The sequence below is a fragment of the Culex pipiens genome, chromosome 3, assembly GCF_016801865.2.
Source record: "Culex pipiens pallens isolate TS chromosome 3, TS_CPP_V2, whole genome shotgun sequence".
Lineage (NCBI taxonomy): Eukaryota > Metazoa > Arthropoda > Insecta > Diptera > Culicidae > Culex > Culex pipiens.
Window position 1 is genome coordinate 133,946,405 of NC_068939.1, and position 18,368 is coordinate 133,964,772.

General features: G+C 34.8%; 1 protein-coding gene across 1 annotated transcript; it reads left to right on the forward strand.

Annotated features, from left to right (window-relative positions):
- The first annotated feature begins 3,575 nt into the window (after positions 1-3,575).
- LOC120422494 (fatty acid hydroxylase domain-containing protein 2-like) lies at positions 3,576-17,942 on the forward strand. The gene is made up of 3 exons (XM_039585950.2): positions 3,576-3,977; positions 17,069-17,705; positions 17,770-17,942. The coding sequence occupies exons 1-3, from the start codon at positions 3,851-3,853 to the stop codon at positions 17,909-17,911; spliced, it is 906 nt and encodes a 301-aa protein (XP_039441884.1). The 5' UTR covers positions 3,576-3,850; the 3' UTR covers positions 17,912-17,942.
- Positions 17,943-18,368: the final 426 nt, after the last annotated feature.

The following is an 18,368-nucleotide window of genomic DNA, read 5'->3' on the forward strand; positions in this document are numbered from 1 at the left end:
ATTTATGAATTTATGAATTTATGAATTTATGAATTTATGAATTTATGAATTTATGAATTTATCTGGTTCAACCATATTGGTTCAATTTCATTACCAATATATTGTTGAGATTATTTGAAAATGTACAACACGTCGCACTACATGGTTTGCTGTAAAAACAAGGAATCGGTGCAAACGGTACCGGTTATTTGATCCGGTTCAGCTGAATCGGTTCAAATTTATCACGAATAGTTTGTTGAGATTATTTGAAGAATATTGACACGTCGCATGGCATGATTTGCAGTAAAAACACTGAATCGGTTCAAACCGGTTCCGGTTATTTGAACCGGTTCAACTGAATCGGTTCAAATTTATCACGAATAGTTTGTTGAGATTATTTGAAGAATTTTGACACGTCGCATGGCATGATTTGCAGTAAAAACACTGAATCGGTTCAAACCGGTACCGGTTATTGAACCGGTGCAACTGAATCGGTTCAAATTTATTACGAATAGTTTGTTGAGATTATTTGAAGAATTTTGACACGTCGCATGGCATGATTTGCAGTAAAAAACACTGAATTGGTTCAAACCGGTACCGGTACCGGAACCGGTTCAACTGAATCGGTTCAAATTTATCACGAATAGTTTGTTGAGATGATTTGAAGAATTTTGACACGTCGCATGGCATGATTTGCAGTAAAAACACTGAATCGGTTCAAACCGGTACCGGTTATTGAACCGGTTCAAATGAATCGGTTCAAATTTATCACGAAAAGATTGTTGAGCTAATTTGAAGAGTTTTGACACGTCGCATGGCATGATTTGCAGTAAAAACACTGAATTGGTGCAAACCGGTACCGGTTATTTGAACCGGTTCAACTGAATCGGTTCAAATTTATCACGAATAGTTTGTTGAGATGATTTGAAGAATTTTGACACGTCGCATGGCATGATTTGCAGTAAAAACACTGAATCGGTTCAAACCGGTACCGGTTATAGAACCGGTTCAAATGAATCGGTTCAAATTTATCACGAAAAGATTGTTGAGCTAATTTGAAGAGTTTTGACACGTCGCATGACATGGTTAGTGATACAACCCCGGAACCGGTTCAACCGGTACCGGTAATTTTACCGGTTCAACCGAATCAGGTTGAATTGCTCATATATCGATTCCTGGAATAATTTCATGAATTTTGATATGTCGCATGACCATATTTCTTCATAATTTGGCTTTATAGTTCAAATAAATACTGCTATTGTAAAAATAGTTACGATAACTATTTTTTAAAAATTGTTTAAATATTTTTAACATGTTTTAAATATTTTTCCCTTAAAGTAGAGGTTCTCCCCTTTCCAAAAACCTATATAAGTTGGTATTTTGGGTTATTTTACGATGTGCTCTGGGCCCTTGAATTCCATGTAACGCTGTTTTTTTTTCCTTTGGCCCCTCCCCCTGGGGCCCCGCCCCCCTAAACGACCATATTAAATATTTTTATATTAAAGTTGATTAATTTTCGAATCCAATGGTATATATGAAGTTGATATTTCATGTAATTTTCACCAAGTTACAGCTTGTTGAAAATCCATGTAACGCTAAAACGGGGCTTAGTAGTCTACGGGTACTTTTTTGGCATAGTTGCCTGACTGATAATATTGTTTTATCAAATCCAAGATTGGAATAAATCAAACAAAATAGTTTTTGAATGTTTTCTCTATCTACCTTTTTTGTTGAAGTATCCACATTAAAAAAGTAGTTATCCAGCTGCGTATGAAGAAACTGGATTTAAAATAAATATTGCATTATTTTATGAAATTTTATGCAAAAATACACCCTAAAATATGTAGCCCATCAGTATGGAAACCCTACTTAACCGCAATGTCAAACTCATACAGTATGTAAAAAAAAGTATTTACACCCCTTGGGCACTATGCACATTTTGTGATAAAACATGTAAAAAATTTAACGTTTGACAGGAAAAAGCTCATGAAAAGATGATTTCTATAAAAAGTTATATAACAAATACTTTTAAGAAAATAAAAAAAAGGTGCAAAAAAGTTTGCACACCTTTCGAAAAATTTACATAAATAATGTTATTTGTTGACAAATCACCATATATCCAGTCTCCCAACTCCAAATAGGCATCCTTGACTGATTAAAAAAATAATTTGGATTGAATATAAAGTTTAATAACTACTTAGTATAAAAGTTTATATAACTCTGGAAATTCTATATAAAACTTATCTAAACTTAATTTGCAAACATTTAATTCAACTAAATGTCAATATATTACCATAGAATTGCTAAATAATCATTTTGAAGTGGGTATAACACCGTTTTGGGGGTATTTGTATCGATAGAATAGATTTTTCGTTGGAATTTCGTACCAACCCGGAATTACTTCGTCGGAAAATCCGCCGGCATCCGAACCGGTCCACGATTCACAAGTCAACCTATGTGGCATCGGAAAGGGCATAAAATTTCCGATCTTTTGATGCCCAATCATCTAGGTTTTCTTTAAAACCTACGTTTTTAAATACCTGGGCAAAAAGTAAGTTTGATCCACGAGAACAAAAATTACGAAATTCCATACATTTTTGCTCAAGCAACCATAACAACGTTTTTGCTTAGGTATTTAAAAACGTAGGTTTTATAGAAAACCTGGATGTATGGGTATCAAAAGATCGGAAATTTTATGCCCTTTCTGATGCCACATAGATTGACTTGTGGACCGGTTCAGATGCCGGCGGATTTTCCGACGACGTAATTCCGGGTTGGTACAAAATTCCAACGAAAAATCTATTCTATCGATACAAATACCCCCAAAACGGTGTTATACCCACTCCAAAATGTTTATTTAGCAATTCTTTGGTAATATATTGACATTTATTTAAATTAAAAGTTTGCAAAATTAAGTTTAGATAAGTTTTATATAGAATTTCCAGAGTTATATAAACTTTTATACTAAGTAGTTAGTAAACTTTATATTCAATCCAAATTATTTTTTTCATCAGTCAAGGATGCCTATGTGGAGTTGGGAGACTGGATATATGGTGATTTGTCAACAAATAACATTATTTATGTAAATTTTTCGAAAGGTGTGCAAACTTTTTTGCACCTTTTTTATTTTCGTAAAAGTATTTGTTATATAACTTTTTATAGAAATCATCTTTTCATGAGCTTTTTGTAGCTCTAGGACAGCTTTAATGTGGAGATTTTTTTTAAATAAAGATACAAACCAGATAGTATCGTTTTTTTAAAAAAAAAAACACATATTTTTCAATGCAACCATGCATTTCTTTCAACCTGCATTAGTTTTTATAGAATATTAACTTATAAACATTAGAATTTCATCTAATTGGTTAAACCACTTACGAGTAGTGTAGAAAAACGTAAAAAATCTCGATTTTGCTCTGGTCGGGAAGGGGTTAAATTATGATCATTCCCATCCCTGCCCAATGGTGAACTTCGCACACTGCTGCTGCCATCTCGAGAGTGCTATCGGCGCAGATGAGGAAGATGACTTCAACCCAGCATCCAGCGCTGTATAAGTAATCGATAATTTACCGAAATGCCTCTTCCGTCTAAGCCGTCCAAGTATTCGAGGCTCATCATCCTCATTGCCGGCCAGCGCGTAGTCTCTGACGGGCGCGGGCTAGGATTACAGACTGAGTTGTGTTGTATTCTCGAATCCACCCCGAATCTGCCAGTTGACGGCGAACCGCACGCCAGGGCGCATGTGTCTTCTTCATCCCGCGGTGTAGTGTTAGCACCTTAAGCTTCTGGATAACACTTCTGGACATTTGTGCGTTGTTGCAAACGGTTGCAATCGAAGTCGTCGTCGCAGCTCGGGGGAAAAAAACGTGTGAAAATGCGCGACGACGTGAATTTGAACCTGACAAGCTTTGGCGGTGGTGGCGGCGGCGGCGTCACGTGGCAAGATTATGGCAACCACTCGGTGGTCAGTGTCTGGTGGAACTCCCTGCTGGATGTCATCGGTAATTTTGGGCGCGAAGCAAAGGGACGGGAAATTGAAAGTGTGAAAATTCGTGATTCCAAGGTGGTGAAGAAAAAGACCATGGGGTGGGACACTAATTGGTGTGATAAAGTGAAACCTTAGAGAAGACATTGGAAGACGCTGTGAAGAGATTTGTGTTAATTGGCCTTAAAATTTGGTCAAAGGTGCAAAAATCTGGAGAAGAAAACAAGTGAATCGTAACAAAAAGTGGAGAACGCATCTTGGATAAACCCAAAATTAAGCACAAAAATAACCAACTGCCTTTAATTTGAAATTGCTCACTGTTGAAAAAACACTAGCTTGAATATGAGCAATTGAATGTTACAGGTTTAAAAATCAGATGCCACGAAATTTCATCTCTGTCTTGACCTTTTCGAAATACATTTGGAATTAGGGAAAATATTTAACAAATATATTTCAAAACCTACAATAATTTTAAGGTTTTTCATAATTAAAAAATCTTGATGCGTTTACATCTTGGAAGGAGCAAACTCAAAAGTTTAGCAAACAGTTCAAAGTTTTTGTTATTTAAAAGTTTGTACAATTTTGGCAATCATTGCCGTACAAATAAATTAAAAGACAAAAATTAAGTAAAAACGCTTGAAACCATTGCAAACCAAAATAAAGCATAACATTTTGAAATAGTTGGATTGAGATTAATTTTCAAATATTTTTATAGAAAAAAATGCTGAACACTTTTACAGGAACAATATTTATTTTTTTTTTTTTTTTTTTGGCAAATGATTAAAATGTTTGGAAAACACAATTTCTGAGAGATTTTTTGTGATGCTTTGGATATATGTGGTCGAAAGAGACGTAGATTGTAAGCCAATATTGTTACGTCTTTGACAATCTGCTTGAAATGGCGTGGCAAAAAACTATCTAGAAAATGAATAATAGTTATGCTACTATCAAAATTAGCACAATATCAAAGAAATTAAGAAAAAAAATTTTTTTTTTCAAAACTTTTACGTTATGTTTTAATCTATGGTCCTTAAAAAACACAACAACAGCATTAGAGTTAGATGTTTGGGCTTACAGATAACGTCATAATTCGAAATCCGGACACTTAGTAACATATCATTTTTGTTATAGCTGGCAAAAAATCATGTAATAAGTTGGAAATGTAGAAACATCATCAGGATGTAGTATAAACAGTCAGTTTCAAGAAAATGCATGCAAAATATGTTATTTCTAACAATTTTTCATCGGAATTTCAAAATTATAATGACTTGTTGTGCTTCGAATCCCGGACACTGATAAAAGCTGATTCGAAATCCGGACACTTTAGCTTCGAATTACGGACACTCAATTTTACTTATGAATCGCACAAATTTGGACTGAAATGTTAGTGAATGGCATTCTTTAGGTCTCAAATAAGCTGTTAACATAAAACAATCGATAGTTTATATAAAAATTTGCTAGAACTTAAGGAAATCGAAACCATAAATTTCTACTTTGCCTTCCCGGTGCTTAGAATGCCTATGAAATATTTTAAGTGAAATGTTTCGCATTTTTGGTAAACTTTTAACGTATTAAATTGTTTTGGAATTAACTACAGCGTTCAAACAAACTTTAAATGGAAGTTAATGTTGAAATTCATAAAATAAAACAGTTTTGCCATTCTTTTATCCATATAATTGATAAAACAAGATGAAGTGTCTGGGTTTCGAAACGTCCGGGAATTCGAATCATGACGTTATGACCTTAATTACATTGCTCATAACTGAAAATAGTATATTTTTTCAGTGTGGTAGAAAACTGGATTGAAAAAAAGCTTACGTAAATATTAAAACAAGTCAAATTAAAAAGCTGTCGAAGCCAAACTTCGGGGAGAGTGGGGAGACTTGATCCCCGGGGACACTTGATCCCAAGCCTGTATCTCATCAGCATGTGCACCCAAAGTTAAAGAACGAGGGGATAGTCCTCACGAAAAGAAACGTGAGGAAAGTGCTATATTGCGAGAGTATAGTCCTCTCGCGTGTTCATTCGTTCATTGGAACAGTTCATCCTATTGAGTGGCTTATATGGACACATGACCGCCACTTTGTCAACGAACCACGGTGGCCCATACGGCAAAGGCATGGTTCAATATGCCGAAGGTCTTGGGTTCGAGTCTCGGTACCGGTACTTTTTTTTTTTGATAGATGAACTTTTTTGGAAAATGAACCATGAGTAAAGTACTCTCGGTAATTTTGGGATTTATCCTCTCCGTCCGCACACAGTACCATTTTACTACCGAATCGTGCTCCTTATCCTCTCGTATGCCGATGCCCAGTTCTGGGTGTGGGTAAAACAATTAGCTTTGTTCTAGAAAGTTGTCCGAAATTAACTAAAACTCATTGTAGAAAACAAAGAAAAAAATTAAAAAATGTTTAGATTGAGTTACACACATTTTTCTAAAACGAGCTGCAAAAAACTTAAAAGAGATCTTATTTTCTTTTTTTGATATGCATAGAAAACACTTAAAAATTATTCAAAAAAATATTTTTATATGAGCAATTCCATGCCAAATAGGGAATCGGTTGTACCCGCCCCTCTCCGATTTCAATGAAACTTTGTAAACATGTTATCCTTCGCTTATATAAGCCATTTTTGTGTATATGGAGCCAGTTCCACTCGATAATGACATTTGAGAAGGGTGTAAGTGTTTTAAATATTTTTGTAATTCGGAATTTAAATATTTCTGTATTTCGAAGCCGTTGCATCGTACCAAAAAGTGGTCAAAAACAAACTTGTAGGAAATTTGACGGGCTTTTCGATAAAAATACACTGAAAGAAAAAAACACCCAACTTTTATGAGATTTTTTGATTTTTAAGTTTAAAAGTCAAATTTGAGGGGGAGCCCACGATTTTTTTTCGTTCAAAATTTTTGTGAAGATAGCCTAAGATGTTACAAAAAGACTCACGAAAAATGCAGGATGGAGCAACTCACCTAAAAAAATACAAAAATCATTTACTGAAACTGTTTTTTTGAAAAGTGCTCTAAACGTCAAAATTTTCAAAAACCGAATACGGGAATCGATTCTCCAGACAATTTTACATAAAAGTCTCCATATTGACCATTGTCCTAAGTCCAATCCTTGTGAAGTTACAGCGGTTTTAAAAATAAAAATGTAGAAAAAATAGGTTTTTTGATGGTTTTTGGCAATTTCTATATGACAGACTTGATTTTTCAGTCTCGTAAATATTTTTACCGGAAAGCTCGTCCAATTTCCCATAAGTTTGTCTTTGACCACATTTCAATTGGATGTATGGGCTTACAGATATAAGCTAATTTACTATCCAGGTTACTATACTACACTGAAAAAATATGATGTTTTCAATTATGAGCAATGTAATTAGCTTATATCTGCAAGCTCATACATTCAATTTAAATGTTGTCAAAGACAAACTTATGGGAAATTGGACGAGCTTTCCGGTAAAAATATTTACGAGACTAAAAAATCAAGTCTGTCATATAGAAATTGCCAAAAACCATCAAAAAACCTATTTTTTCTACATTTTTATTTTTAAAACCGCTGTAACTTCACAAGGATTGGACTTAGGACAATGGTCAATATGGAGACTTTTATGTAAAATTGTCTGGAGAATCGATTCCCGTATTCGGTTTTTGAAAATTTTGACGTTTAGAGCACTTTTCAAAAAAACAGTTTCAGTAAATGATTTTTGTATTTTTTTAGGTGAGTTGCTCCATCCTGCATTTTTCGTGAGTCTTTTTGTAACATCTTAGGCTATCTTCACAAAAATTTTGAACGAAAAAAAATCGTGGGCTCCCCCTCAAATTTGACTTTTAAACTTAAAAATCAAAAAATCTCATAAAAGTTGGGTGTTTTTTTCTTTCAGTGTATTTTTATCGAAAAGCCCGTCAAATTTCCTACAAGTTTGTCTTTGACCACTTTTTGATACGATGCAACGGCTTCGAGATACAGAAATATTTAAATTCCGAATTACAAAAATATTTAAAACACTTACGCCCTTACCAAATGTCATTATCGTGTGGAACTGGCTCCATATACACAAAAATGGCTTATATAAGCGTAGGATAACATGTCTACAAAGTTTCATTGAAATCGGAGAGGGTCGAGAAAAAAGTACCTGAAAAATTCCTGTTTTGGGCTGGAATTGCTCATATATGAATTGTTTGATAAACTAATCAACTCCAAAACCCTTACGCATTTCATGTTAAATTTATCGTCATACTATTTTTACAATCAATCGTTTAGGGAGACTTGATCCCTGCATTTTTACAGTCACTGGAATCAGCCTCAAGATTAATCAATTGGGCTGGGTTTTCATACATAGTTTCCTTTAGTATAGTTGTACATAACTTACTGCAGTTTTTAATTAACTTTTTTTCACAAAAAATCAATTTCTCAAAATCCATATTTGAAATTTTTTAAATTTTGTTATATTTTTTAGGAAACAAAACCCGACATCTTTTAAGCCATTTATTTCTGAATGAAATAAAACGTGAAATTTTCCGATCTTTCGAAAACAATATTTTGTTTTTTTTTTAAGAATAACATTTCAAAAGGGCCAATCATTCAATATTACGCCCTTTTGAAATGTTAGTCTTGATTTTAAAAATCTTAATATTGTTTTCGATAAGGTCGGGAAATATCACGAATAAAATGAAATTTTAACATTGTGGGTTGTTTGGGAGAGACTTAGGAAACTTAAATTTTCCTGTTTCTTTTATTTAAGCCGCTGTATCTCAGCAACCAGTGGTCTAATCTTCAATGGTTCTTAGACAATTTTATAGCAAATTTTCTAAACTATTTGAAAAAATATTTTCAGGCATGAAAAACCATAAACACTATTGTAAAAAGTAAAAAAAACGGAATTTTTGGACAAATTTTAACTTTGATTGGCTATTTTTTGAAAACGGTGCGCCTAATCAAAAAAAATGTAAAGTACATTTCGATTCCAAATTCGATTTTACATTAAAAATGTTAACTCGACGGCAACATTTTGGACTTCTGAATGTCTTGTTCCCTAAATTTAAAAAAAAAACTAAAAATAAAAAAAACGTTTTTTTTCACCATTTTTCCGTGTACCCATTTTTTCATAGTCTTCCTACAACTTTTCCGAAGATTTGGTGTCAATCAATCAAAAAATTTCTTGAAAAGTTACAGATTTTCGATTGTTCAAGTACCATTTTTGTATGGACAGCTGCCAAAATTGTGTGGTGATTTGTATGGGTGAACCAATGACACAAAGTTTGAACCAAATCAAAAAATATCAAATAATAAAAAAGTTCGAAATCGGTTGATTTCGGAGAGAATTGCTCAGAACGAAAGTTGCTCAAAATAATTTTACCGCCCATGAAAATTTCTGCGCAGGCTCAACTCAGGGGAAGCTTGAACTGTCATACATTTCAGTACTGTAATGGACAGCGAATAGTAAAATACTGCCGCTCTAATCTAGTCCGTCCCATATGTATTTTGGGCATTTTTGAGATAAACATAGCAAAAGTATTGTTTTTACATGTACTTTGAGCCAATTTAATAAAAAAGTGATGTTTGTTCTGAAAATTCCAAAATAAAAATCACTTTCGTGCTGTCCCATATGCAAAATAAAGGCAAGTCAGTTCCTTCTAAAGAAATGTCTCATGAATTGATTGAATGAACGTGGAACCATTTAAATATCAAGGATTAAGTTTCTATGAACCCGCAGAACTTGAGTAATGATTATAAGTAGTTCATATTTGCAAGAATATTTATAAATTTTGATGCGTAATATTGCAAACCATTTGTGTTTTTTTTCATGCAAGGGACAACCACGAGTAAACAAACTACATACCATTATGAGTAATAATTCCATAAAATAAGTTCTGTTCAATCTTGAATGAATTGCCCTGGTCCTAGTTCTGGAAGAGGTTCTACTTCCGGTAAACGTAGATTGTGGATCACTAAATTTCAACGGTCCAGACGTTGAGACACGCTTTCAAATATCTCTTGCCTCTGTAGTATTTCAGTCTCGTTTATGATTACTTTTTCATAGTTATAAACTTTACTATAAATGAATGAATCTGAAATAAACATAAAATAGCTTAATTTTATACTATTTGTGAAAATTACTTGGAAATTACCCAAACAAACCTTGAAATGACAGTTTAACTTCTGGTGAAAATGTTCAAGCCTACCTTGATATCATTGACTGACTTGCCTTTATTTATAGAATAACAAAGACAAGTCAGTTCTAGTATGAAAATAACACAAATTTATCTCTAAATTTTAAGTTTTATGAAACAAATTCATGTTAGAAATATTTGTTGAACTAATATTGAAATAACTGTATAAAAATTTAGCAAAAAAAAATGATTGGAAATGTGAAAAATGGTGCAACATTTTTTGGCCTTCTCACGTCGTTATCTCAGCATCCACTTTTTACATATGGGACGGACTAGATTGGAGCGGCAGAATAGGAGTTAAACAAAAAATCAGTGGAAAAAAGTGTTTGAAATGTTGTAAGTGTTTCAACAGGACAGACGATTCGTTCAACAACAAAAAAATACGTGTTGTTTCCAAAACATGTTTTCAACTGTTTCACATCTTCCTCACGCCAGTTGATAATTAGAGCTTTTACCAGCGATGATGGGCGATACAGAAGTGCTTCTGTTCAGAAAAACACCCCCCGGCGGCCTGCGGTAGCCAAAAGCCGAAAAGCTGCGCGTTTACTGCGCATGTTTTGCGCAATGACTGGCCGAAAAAAAGAGAGAATCTTCCAGAATTCAAAATACCTACACCTATCAGAACAATAACTAGCATTGAAATTTCCAAAGCAAATCGACAAGATAATTGCGAGCATTTGTTCAACTGCTACCAGCTTTGGGTTAAGCCGGGTTAAGGAAATCACTTTCCTTTGACCTTCTAGGTAATATTTTTTTCTTCTATTTTTAGAATCTCTAGCTTGCAATTATGTATGAACAGTGGCAAAAACGCAAATAAACTGATTGGAGCTATGCCCATTACGAATTGATCAATTTGTGAAACGCGCTAATTGCTGATGATGTTTTTACCAAAAAGCACGTCCAGATATTCATAAAGAGAAGCTTCTTTGTTTGTCAGGTTATGATTTTCTTCCATCCAATTTACTGATTATCATAATCTTAAAAAAATAATATTTATCTCAGAAATTTTTCACTATCAGGATTGAATCAAATCGAAAGATGCTATGTTGCAAAAACATTTTTCCCTATTTGTGAAACCTACCTCAAGAAACACCATCAAACGAGTTAAACCTTTTGTAAAGAAAATGACAGTTGTCACTATCGATGACAAAAAGTAAACTGCATCGTAATAGCTATTATTAGGTACTTTGTTAGTTTCGTTGCATTTTTTATCTGCTGTAGATAGTTTTTTATTCAGTGAATCAGGCAAAAAACACGAGACCATTTTAACGGTCTTATTGCACATCACCCGAAAAAAAAAAAACGAAACTATTGGCACTACGCCCCCCGGGGCATGGCCTTCCTCTAACGTGGGATTTCTGCTCCAGCGCCTCTGACGAGACAGGAGAAACCGGGACCGACGTTTTACTTCACCATCCGATAGAAGCTCAGTGGATAAGGCGGGAATCGAACCCGCGTCTCATAGCATCATCGGGATCGGCAGCCGAAGCCGCTACCCCTGCGCCACGAGACATCACCCATGAAGAGTGAAAAAGCTGTGGATATAATTGAACAATTTGGTAATTTATTGGATGTTGTTTTTTATATATAAAAAGGGTACAATTTTATTATTATGACTCTTGAAAAAATGATGAGATCACTTTCGCTTTTATTGAGACTAAAATACACTTTTTTCTTTAGGTTTTTTGTAATGGGGCGTGACTTCAAAGCTGTTTATTTACAAATAATACAAAAAAATCAAGAGTGTTTCTCTCTACTAAAACTTAATCAATCTGTCACTTTTGGTGCGAAAGCAAACAGAAACAGATCTCAAAATAAATATTGAACATTCATAATTTATTGGTTTATTTTAGTGTATGCCAACAATACTGCAGGTTTGGGGATCCAACAACGTAGCGTTTGTCACGTTTGGCAGGAAATCGCGCACATTAATTTAAATGGGTCAAAGACGAAGTGTAAACAAACAGAACATACTGCTCACGACAGACCGGACAATGTTTGCATTACACCTACAATTGAAGCCCGTGAGGATAACTCTACCAGGTTGAGACGAGAAGATAGAGCGCAGTGGCTTGCTTCATTATCATCAAAATGGTTTCTTCTAATCAGTGTTACGATTTTGAGCGCTCATGCGCTCATGAGCGAGCATTATTCGCTCATTCGTGAGGAGGAGCACTACGCGAGCAGGCTCACGTTTGCTCGTGCTCATGTTTGCTTATATATTTTATAAGCGAAAATACTCATCGCTCGCGCTCGCGCTCATGTTTTGCTCATTGAGCAAAATGAGAGGTAATTTTTATCCGACTTTTTCCAGATTTTTTTTGAGGTTGTATTTTGTAAAAAATGGTGGCTTGAGTAGACTAATCTTAATACTGATGGATGAAGATATTTTTATAAATTTTGTATTGAAGCCTGTATTGGAGTCGGAGTTTAGACTTCCAAGTACATATGATTTTCAAGCAACACAAAAATGTTTTTTGGTAATATATTACGTCATGTTTTGATATTCTTGTACAACCAAAATCTTTTAAATATAAAAATATTGATTGCCTTCCTTTTACAGCTTATTCAAGACCTATAAATACTATAAAATATTGAAGGTTTTGTTTTAGTTAAAAAACTACTAGCAGTCTTTTTGATTCTCAAACTCAGAAAAAATGTGCTAAGCTGACAACATTTAATGAATACAAGCCCACTCGTAATAACATTATCTCAGGTAGGGGAGTTTGGGGTAATATGGACAGTGGGGGTAATTTGGACACCCCTTTAAAAATCACATTTTCTTCGGATATAAAGTGAAAACGGCAATTTAAGTGATAAGGCTAGTACTAGTAATGGCCTAGGAGTATGGACAAACCAAAAAAAATGGAATAGGTTAAGTAGTTTTGGTATAATATGTAAAAGTTTCCAAAGGCCGGTTGGCACGGCCTTAAATTCTAATATTTGAAGGTTAGGAAATAAGGTTTTGCAAGGGTTATATGGCAAAAAAGTGGACATTTTTTGTTTAAGGGGGTTGCTTGGACTATGCCTGAGATATGTACGTATTAAAATTGTGCATTTTATCCATTTTTATCATCAAAAAATTGCAATTAATGATAGAACATGCTGTGGGGGTAATTTGGACATGGCTTGTGGGGTAATTTGGACATACCTGAAAGTCTACCTGTCAGACAAAAAAAGTAACTTTCATGGTTGGATGAGTTTTTAAAGGGATTTAGATAAATTTAGAGGGATTTAATATATCAAAACAATCAAAAAGGAATGTGAGCAATGAGAACTTTCACGAAACCCCTATTTTTTTTTTTAATTTAGATAAATTTATTCCAATATTCAAATTAATGAAAATCTGATTACTGTACGTTTGGCGTTCAACAAGACTCTAATGTTGATTGCTTTTAATTAATTTCTTTGACATTTCTAATTTCTATGCTGGTTTACAATAATATTTAAATTTGAAGGGCTACAGCAGGCCTGCCCAACGTCCGGCCCGCGGGCCGGATCCGGCCCGTGAAGTTGTTTCATCCGACCCGCGACGGCTTTTCAAAATAGTTCTATGACCGGCCCTGAAGGCTGTTCATGAAATATTAAAAACATGATTGTTCGAGCTAAAAAATAGCTTGAGATCAAATTTTAACATATGGGTAATTCTCTACCAACTCACACGAAATCGGGAAAAGTTGCCCCGACCCCTCTTCGATTTGCGTGAAACTTTGTCCTAAGGGGTAACTTTTGTCCCTGATCACGAATCCGAGGTCCGTTTTTTGATATCTCGTGACGGAGGGGCGGTACGACCCCTTCCATTTTTGAACATGCGAAAAAAGAGGTGTTTTTCAATAATTTGCAGCCTGAAACGGTGATGAGATAGAAATTTGGTGTCAAAAAGACTTTTATGTAAAATTAGACGCCCGATTTGATGGCGTACTCAGAATTCCGAATAAACGTATTTTTCATCGAAAAAAACACTAAAAAAGTTTTAAAAATTCTCCCATTTTCCGTTACTTGACTGTAAAAAATTTTGGAACATGTCATTTTATGGGAAATTTAATGCACTTTTCAAATCTACATTGTCCCAGAAGGGTCATTTTTTCATTTAGAACAAAATTTTTCATTTTAAAATTTCGTGTTTTTTTCTAACTTTGCAGGGTTACTTTTTAGAGTGTAACAATGTTCTACAAAGTTGTAGAGCAGACAATTACAAAAATTTTGATATATAGACATAAGGGGTTTGCTTATAAACATCATGAGTTATCGCGATTTTACGAAAAAAAGTTTTGAAAAATTTACTATTTGCGTTTCTCTTTGTTTCGTCGTCCATGTCTGTCGCGGGTGACCATGAATGGCCATGATCGATGACGACCAACTTTTTCAAAACTTTTTTTCGTAAAATCGCGATAACTCATGATGTTTATAAGCAAACCCCTTATGTCTATATATCAAAATTTTTGTAATTGTCTGCTCTACAACTTTGTAGAACATTGTTACACTCTAAAAAATAATCCAGCAAAGTTAGAAAAAACACGAAATTTTAAAATGAAAAATTTTGTTCTAAATGAAAAAATGACCCTTCTGGGACAATGTAGATTCGAAAAGTACATTAAATTTCCCATAAAATGACATGTTCCAAAAATTTTTACAGTCGAGTAACGGAAAATGGGAGAATTTTTAAAACTTTTTTAGTGTTTTTTTAGATGAAAAATACGTTTATTCGGGATTCTGAGTACGCCATCAAATCGGGCGTCTAATTTTACACAAAAGTCACTTTGACACCAATTTCTATCTCATCACCGTTTCAGGCTGCAAATTATTGAAAAACACCTCTTTTTTCACATAATCAAAAATGGAAGGGGTCGTACCGCCCCTCCGTCACGAGATATCAAAAAACGGACCTCGGATTCGTGATCAGGGACAAAAGTTACCCCTTAGGACAAAGTTTCACGCAAATCGAAGAGGGGTTGGGGCAACTGCTGTGTGAGTTGGCGGAGAATTACCCATATTATAACAACATTTTTCATGTTTAAATTTAATTCTTATAATTTCTATATTGATATTTTCAAACTGAAAAATGATGCTAGAAAACAAAATTATCCATTTCGTAAAATTGTGAAATTTAACTTGGATTGCCAAAAAATGTACAAAATGACACTAAATTTATTTTAGTTTTAACTGTGTGTACATCACAACGATTTTTTTTTCTATTTTCATTTTTTTAAATAACTAAGCAAAACCTAATGTATGTTTCTACGACAAATTTTCTGTAATAAAGTTTTTTTTTTATGAAAAAACGCCTAAAAAAGCAAATTATTCGTACTGATCGCTGCAAATATTGAGAAATGTCTCAAAATGAGTCAAGAAATTAGGGAGCAAAAATACATTTTTCCATAAAATTTTAATTTCGAAGAGTAACGAATTGAAAATTTTCAAAATATTGTAATAAAGATGTACAACAAGGTTTTTTTTTGTAAAAGATATTCGAATCCAAGTTTCGTTTGAATAAATTTTATCATGTCTCATTGATTTTGAGTGTTGAGGAAATTAAACTTAAAAAATGCAACGACCATTAAAATTTGAATGTTCTTTTTAAATTATATCGAGGTATTTGATTATAATCGCCAAAAATAATAACTATACAATTTTAAACAAACAAAAATTAAAATATGTCAGATAAACACATTTTTGAAAGTTATCTTTGTGTTTTATTCTTAAAATCAAGATATACTTTTTACTTTTTTCAACTTTTATCAAATATTAGTTCCGGCCCGCCACTGCTTCAGAAAAATCAGATATGGCCCGCAGGGCCAAAAGGTTGGGCACCCCTGGGCTACAGAATGTAAAATTAAAAAAAAATATATTTTCAGACTTATAAATTCTATATAAAGATTGATTTATATAAACATAAACGATACCTTATTCACTAAAAACTATACTTGTGCCTAATCCAGAATCAATGTTTAAATCATTTCAGTATTAATGATTAAATTATGTATACTACACTGAACTATTTGTTATCTTCCTATTGAATTATAGTTCGATCACAAAATCATTATTTAAACCTTTGATGAAATATTGTGAGCAAAACAACACTTCAAAATATAAAGCAATTACAAAACCAGATTGAAGGATAAAAAACATGCTCAAAAAATCAAATGATAAACTTATTCTTCAACGAGTGTCCAAATTACCCCACAAAAGGTGTTCATATTACCCCACAAGACATGTCCAAATTACCCCACAAGGCATGTCCAAATTACCCCATAGGGGTGTTCATATTACCCCCACACAAAAATGTGGGGGTAATTTGGACACCTTTTAATTTTTACGATAAAAATGTGTTTTTCATCAAAATTTATCGAAATGAATGATATTTTTCCGTCAAATATGGTCTCTATTATCCTCTGGTGTCATCCACATTCCTTTAAAATATCCATACAGCCCGTGACAGAGCGATTTCCTTAGGGTGTCCAAATTACCCCACACTCCCCTAATTGAAATGAGCTTCAAATTTGGCAATCCTATTTTCCTGTGCTAGGTTCTTCAACCATACAACAAATTTCTACCTACTTTGCAGATGAGCGCTCATTGAGCGTGAGCGCATAAGCATGAGCGATAAGCATGAGCGAGCACGAGCTACCTGTCAAGTCCTCATGCTCATGAATGTGCGAGCACAGCTTCGGGCTCACTCGCTCATTCGTTAGTGTTCGATTTCATTATTTTCATTTTGAATAAACAACTAAACATCCCAAAAACTGGAAACTCAGATGACATAAATGTTTTTTTTTGTGATATTTTGTGTGGCGCCGATACTCTTCAAAAGTTTACTTTTTTTCTACTTTTAAAAGTTGATAAGAAACTACACAAAATGGCCGAAGTGATGTGTAGCTTAAATGAAATCGAAATTTTGTTTAGAGTACTAATGCCAATTACTTCTCCCATTCCAGGTGACGACAACAGCTTCCTGTACGTCTGGGGACTGTACATTTGGACACATGCCTTCTTCTGGATCGTGGGGGGACTGTTTGTGCTAATGGACTACACCAACAAGCCCGGCTTTATGCGCAAATACAAAAACCAACCGGGCAAGAATGAACCCCTCGAGTGGTCCAAGCTGAAGCACGTAGTCAAGACCGTCGTGTACAACCAGCTGGTGTACGGGCTACCGACGGCGTACTTTTCCTACAACGGCTGGAAGTGGCTTTTCGGCGAATTTCCGAACCCTCGGGACCTTCCCTCGGTCGACGTCGTCCTGCGAGACATGGTGATCTGTATCTTTGCGTGGGAGTTTGCGTTCTACTACAGCCATCGGACGCTGCACGCGGGCTTCCTGTACAAGCACATCCACAAGAAGCACCACGAGTGGACGGCCCCGATCGCCGTGGCGGCCATGTACGCCCATCCGGTTGAGTTCGTGATCAGCGATCTGTGGCCGGTTTATCTGGGACCAGCGATGCTCAAGTGTCACGTGTTCACCACCGCACTCTGGTTTGCGTTCGTCATGATGGACACCCTGGTGGACCACTCCGGGTATCATCTTCCGGTGTTGGGAAGCTCCGAGATGCACGACTATCACCATCAAATGTACGAACTCCGATTTGGGTTGGCGTAGCAAAGAGATAATCATAAACTTGCTCGTCTTTTTCAGGTTCAACCAGTGTTTTGGACTATTTGGATGGCTCGATAATTTGCACGGCACGAACAGCGAGTTCCGCAAGAAGAAGAACTTCCTTCGACATAAACGGATATTCTCACTTCAATCGGCCCGGGAGCTTGTTCCAGACAAATGAGAAATAAAAGCATTGTCATTTAAAAACTTCACACTCATTCTGTTTGTTTATATCATCTTCAATTATTCAAACGTAGCAACTGTTCAACTCAAGTTGGATCCACTGAAGATGACTTCCATAAAAAAGGTTTTTTGTCTTCGCAGTTTGTTATCATGGTTCGAAACATTCAATTACTGCACGTGATAAACAGAGCTTCAGCATTGATGGAAATCATGAAGAAATATATCGAGAAATTAAAAAGAGAGATGTGAGCCGGTAACATGGAGTGAATCTTTCCCAGCTGTCATGGAATCCTTCACAGCAGCTTGACAGAAAGTTTAACTCCATGTTGCACTTTTAATTTCTCGATATATCTGGAGTTTTTTTTAAAAGGACCAATAAACCAAATTTCCAGATTTTGCTTTTTGGGTGTTTTTGAAACCGCCTTCAAAAAACACCCAAAAAGCAAAAACTGAAA

What these genes read in the sequence shown, in the direction of transcription:
- LOC120422494 (XM_039585950.2), top strand. Translation starts at nt 3,851, where the DNA reads ATGCGCGACGACGTGAATTTGAACCTGACAAGCTTTGGCGGTGGTGGC. An exon ending in CTCCCTGCTGGATGTCATCG is followed by an intron (nt 3,978 to 17,068) that starts GTAATTTTGGGC and finishes CTCCCATTCCAG; the next exon opens with GTGACGACAACAGCTTCCTG. An exon ending in CACGACTATCACCATCAAAT is followed by an intron (nt 17,706 to 17,769) that starts GTACGAACTCCG and finishes CGTCTTTTTCAG; the next exon opens with GTTCAACCAGTGTTTTGGAC.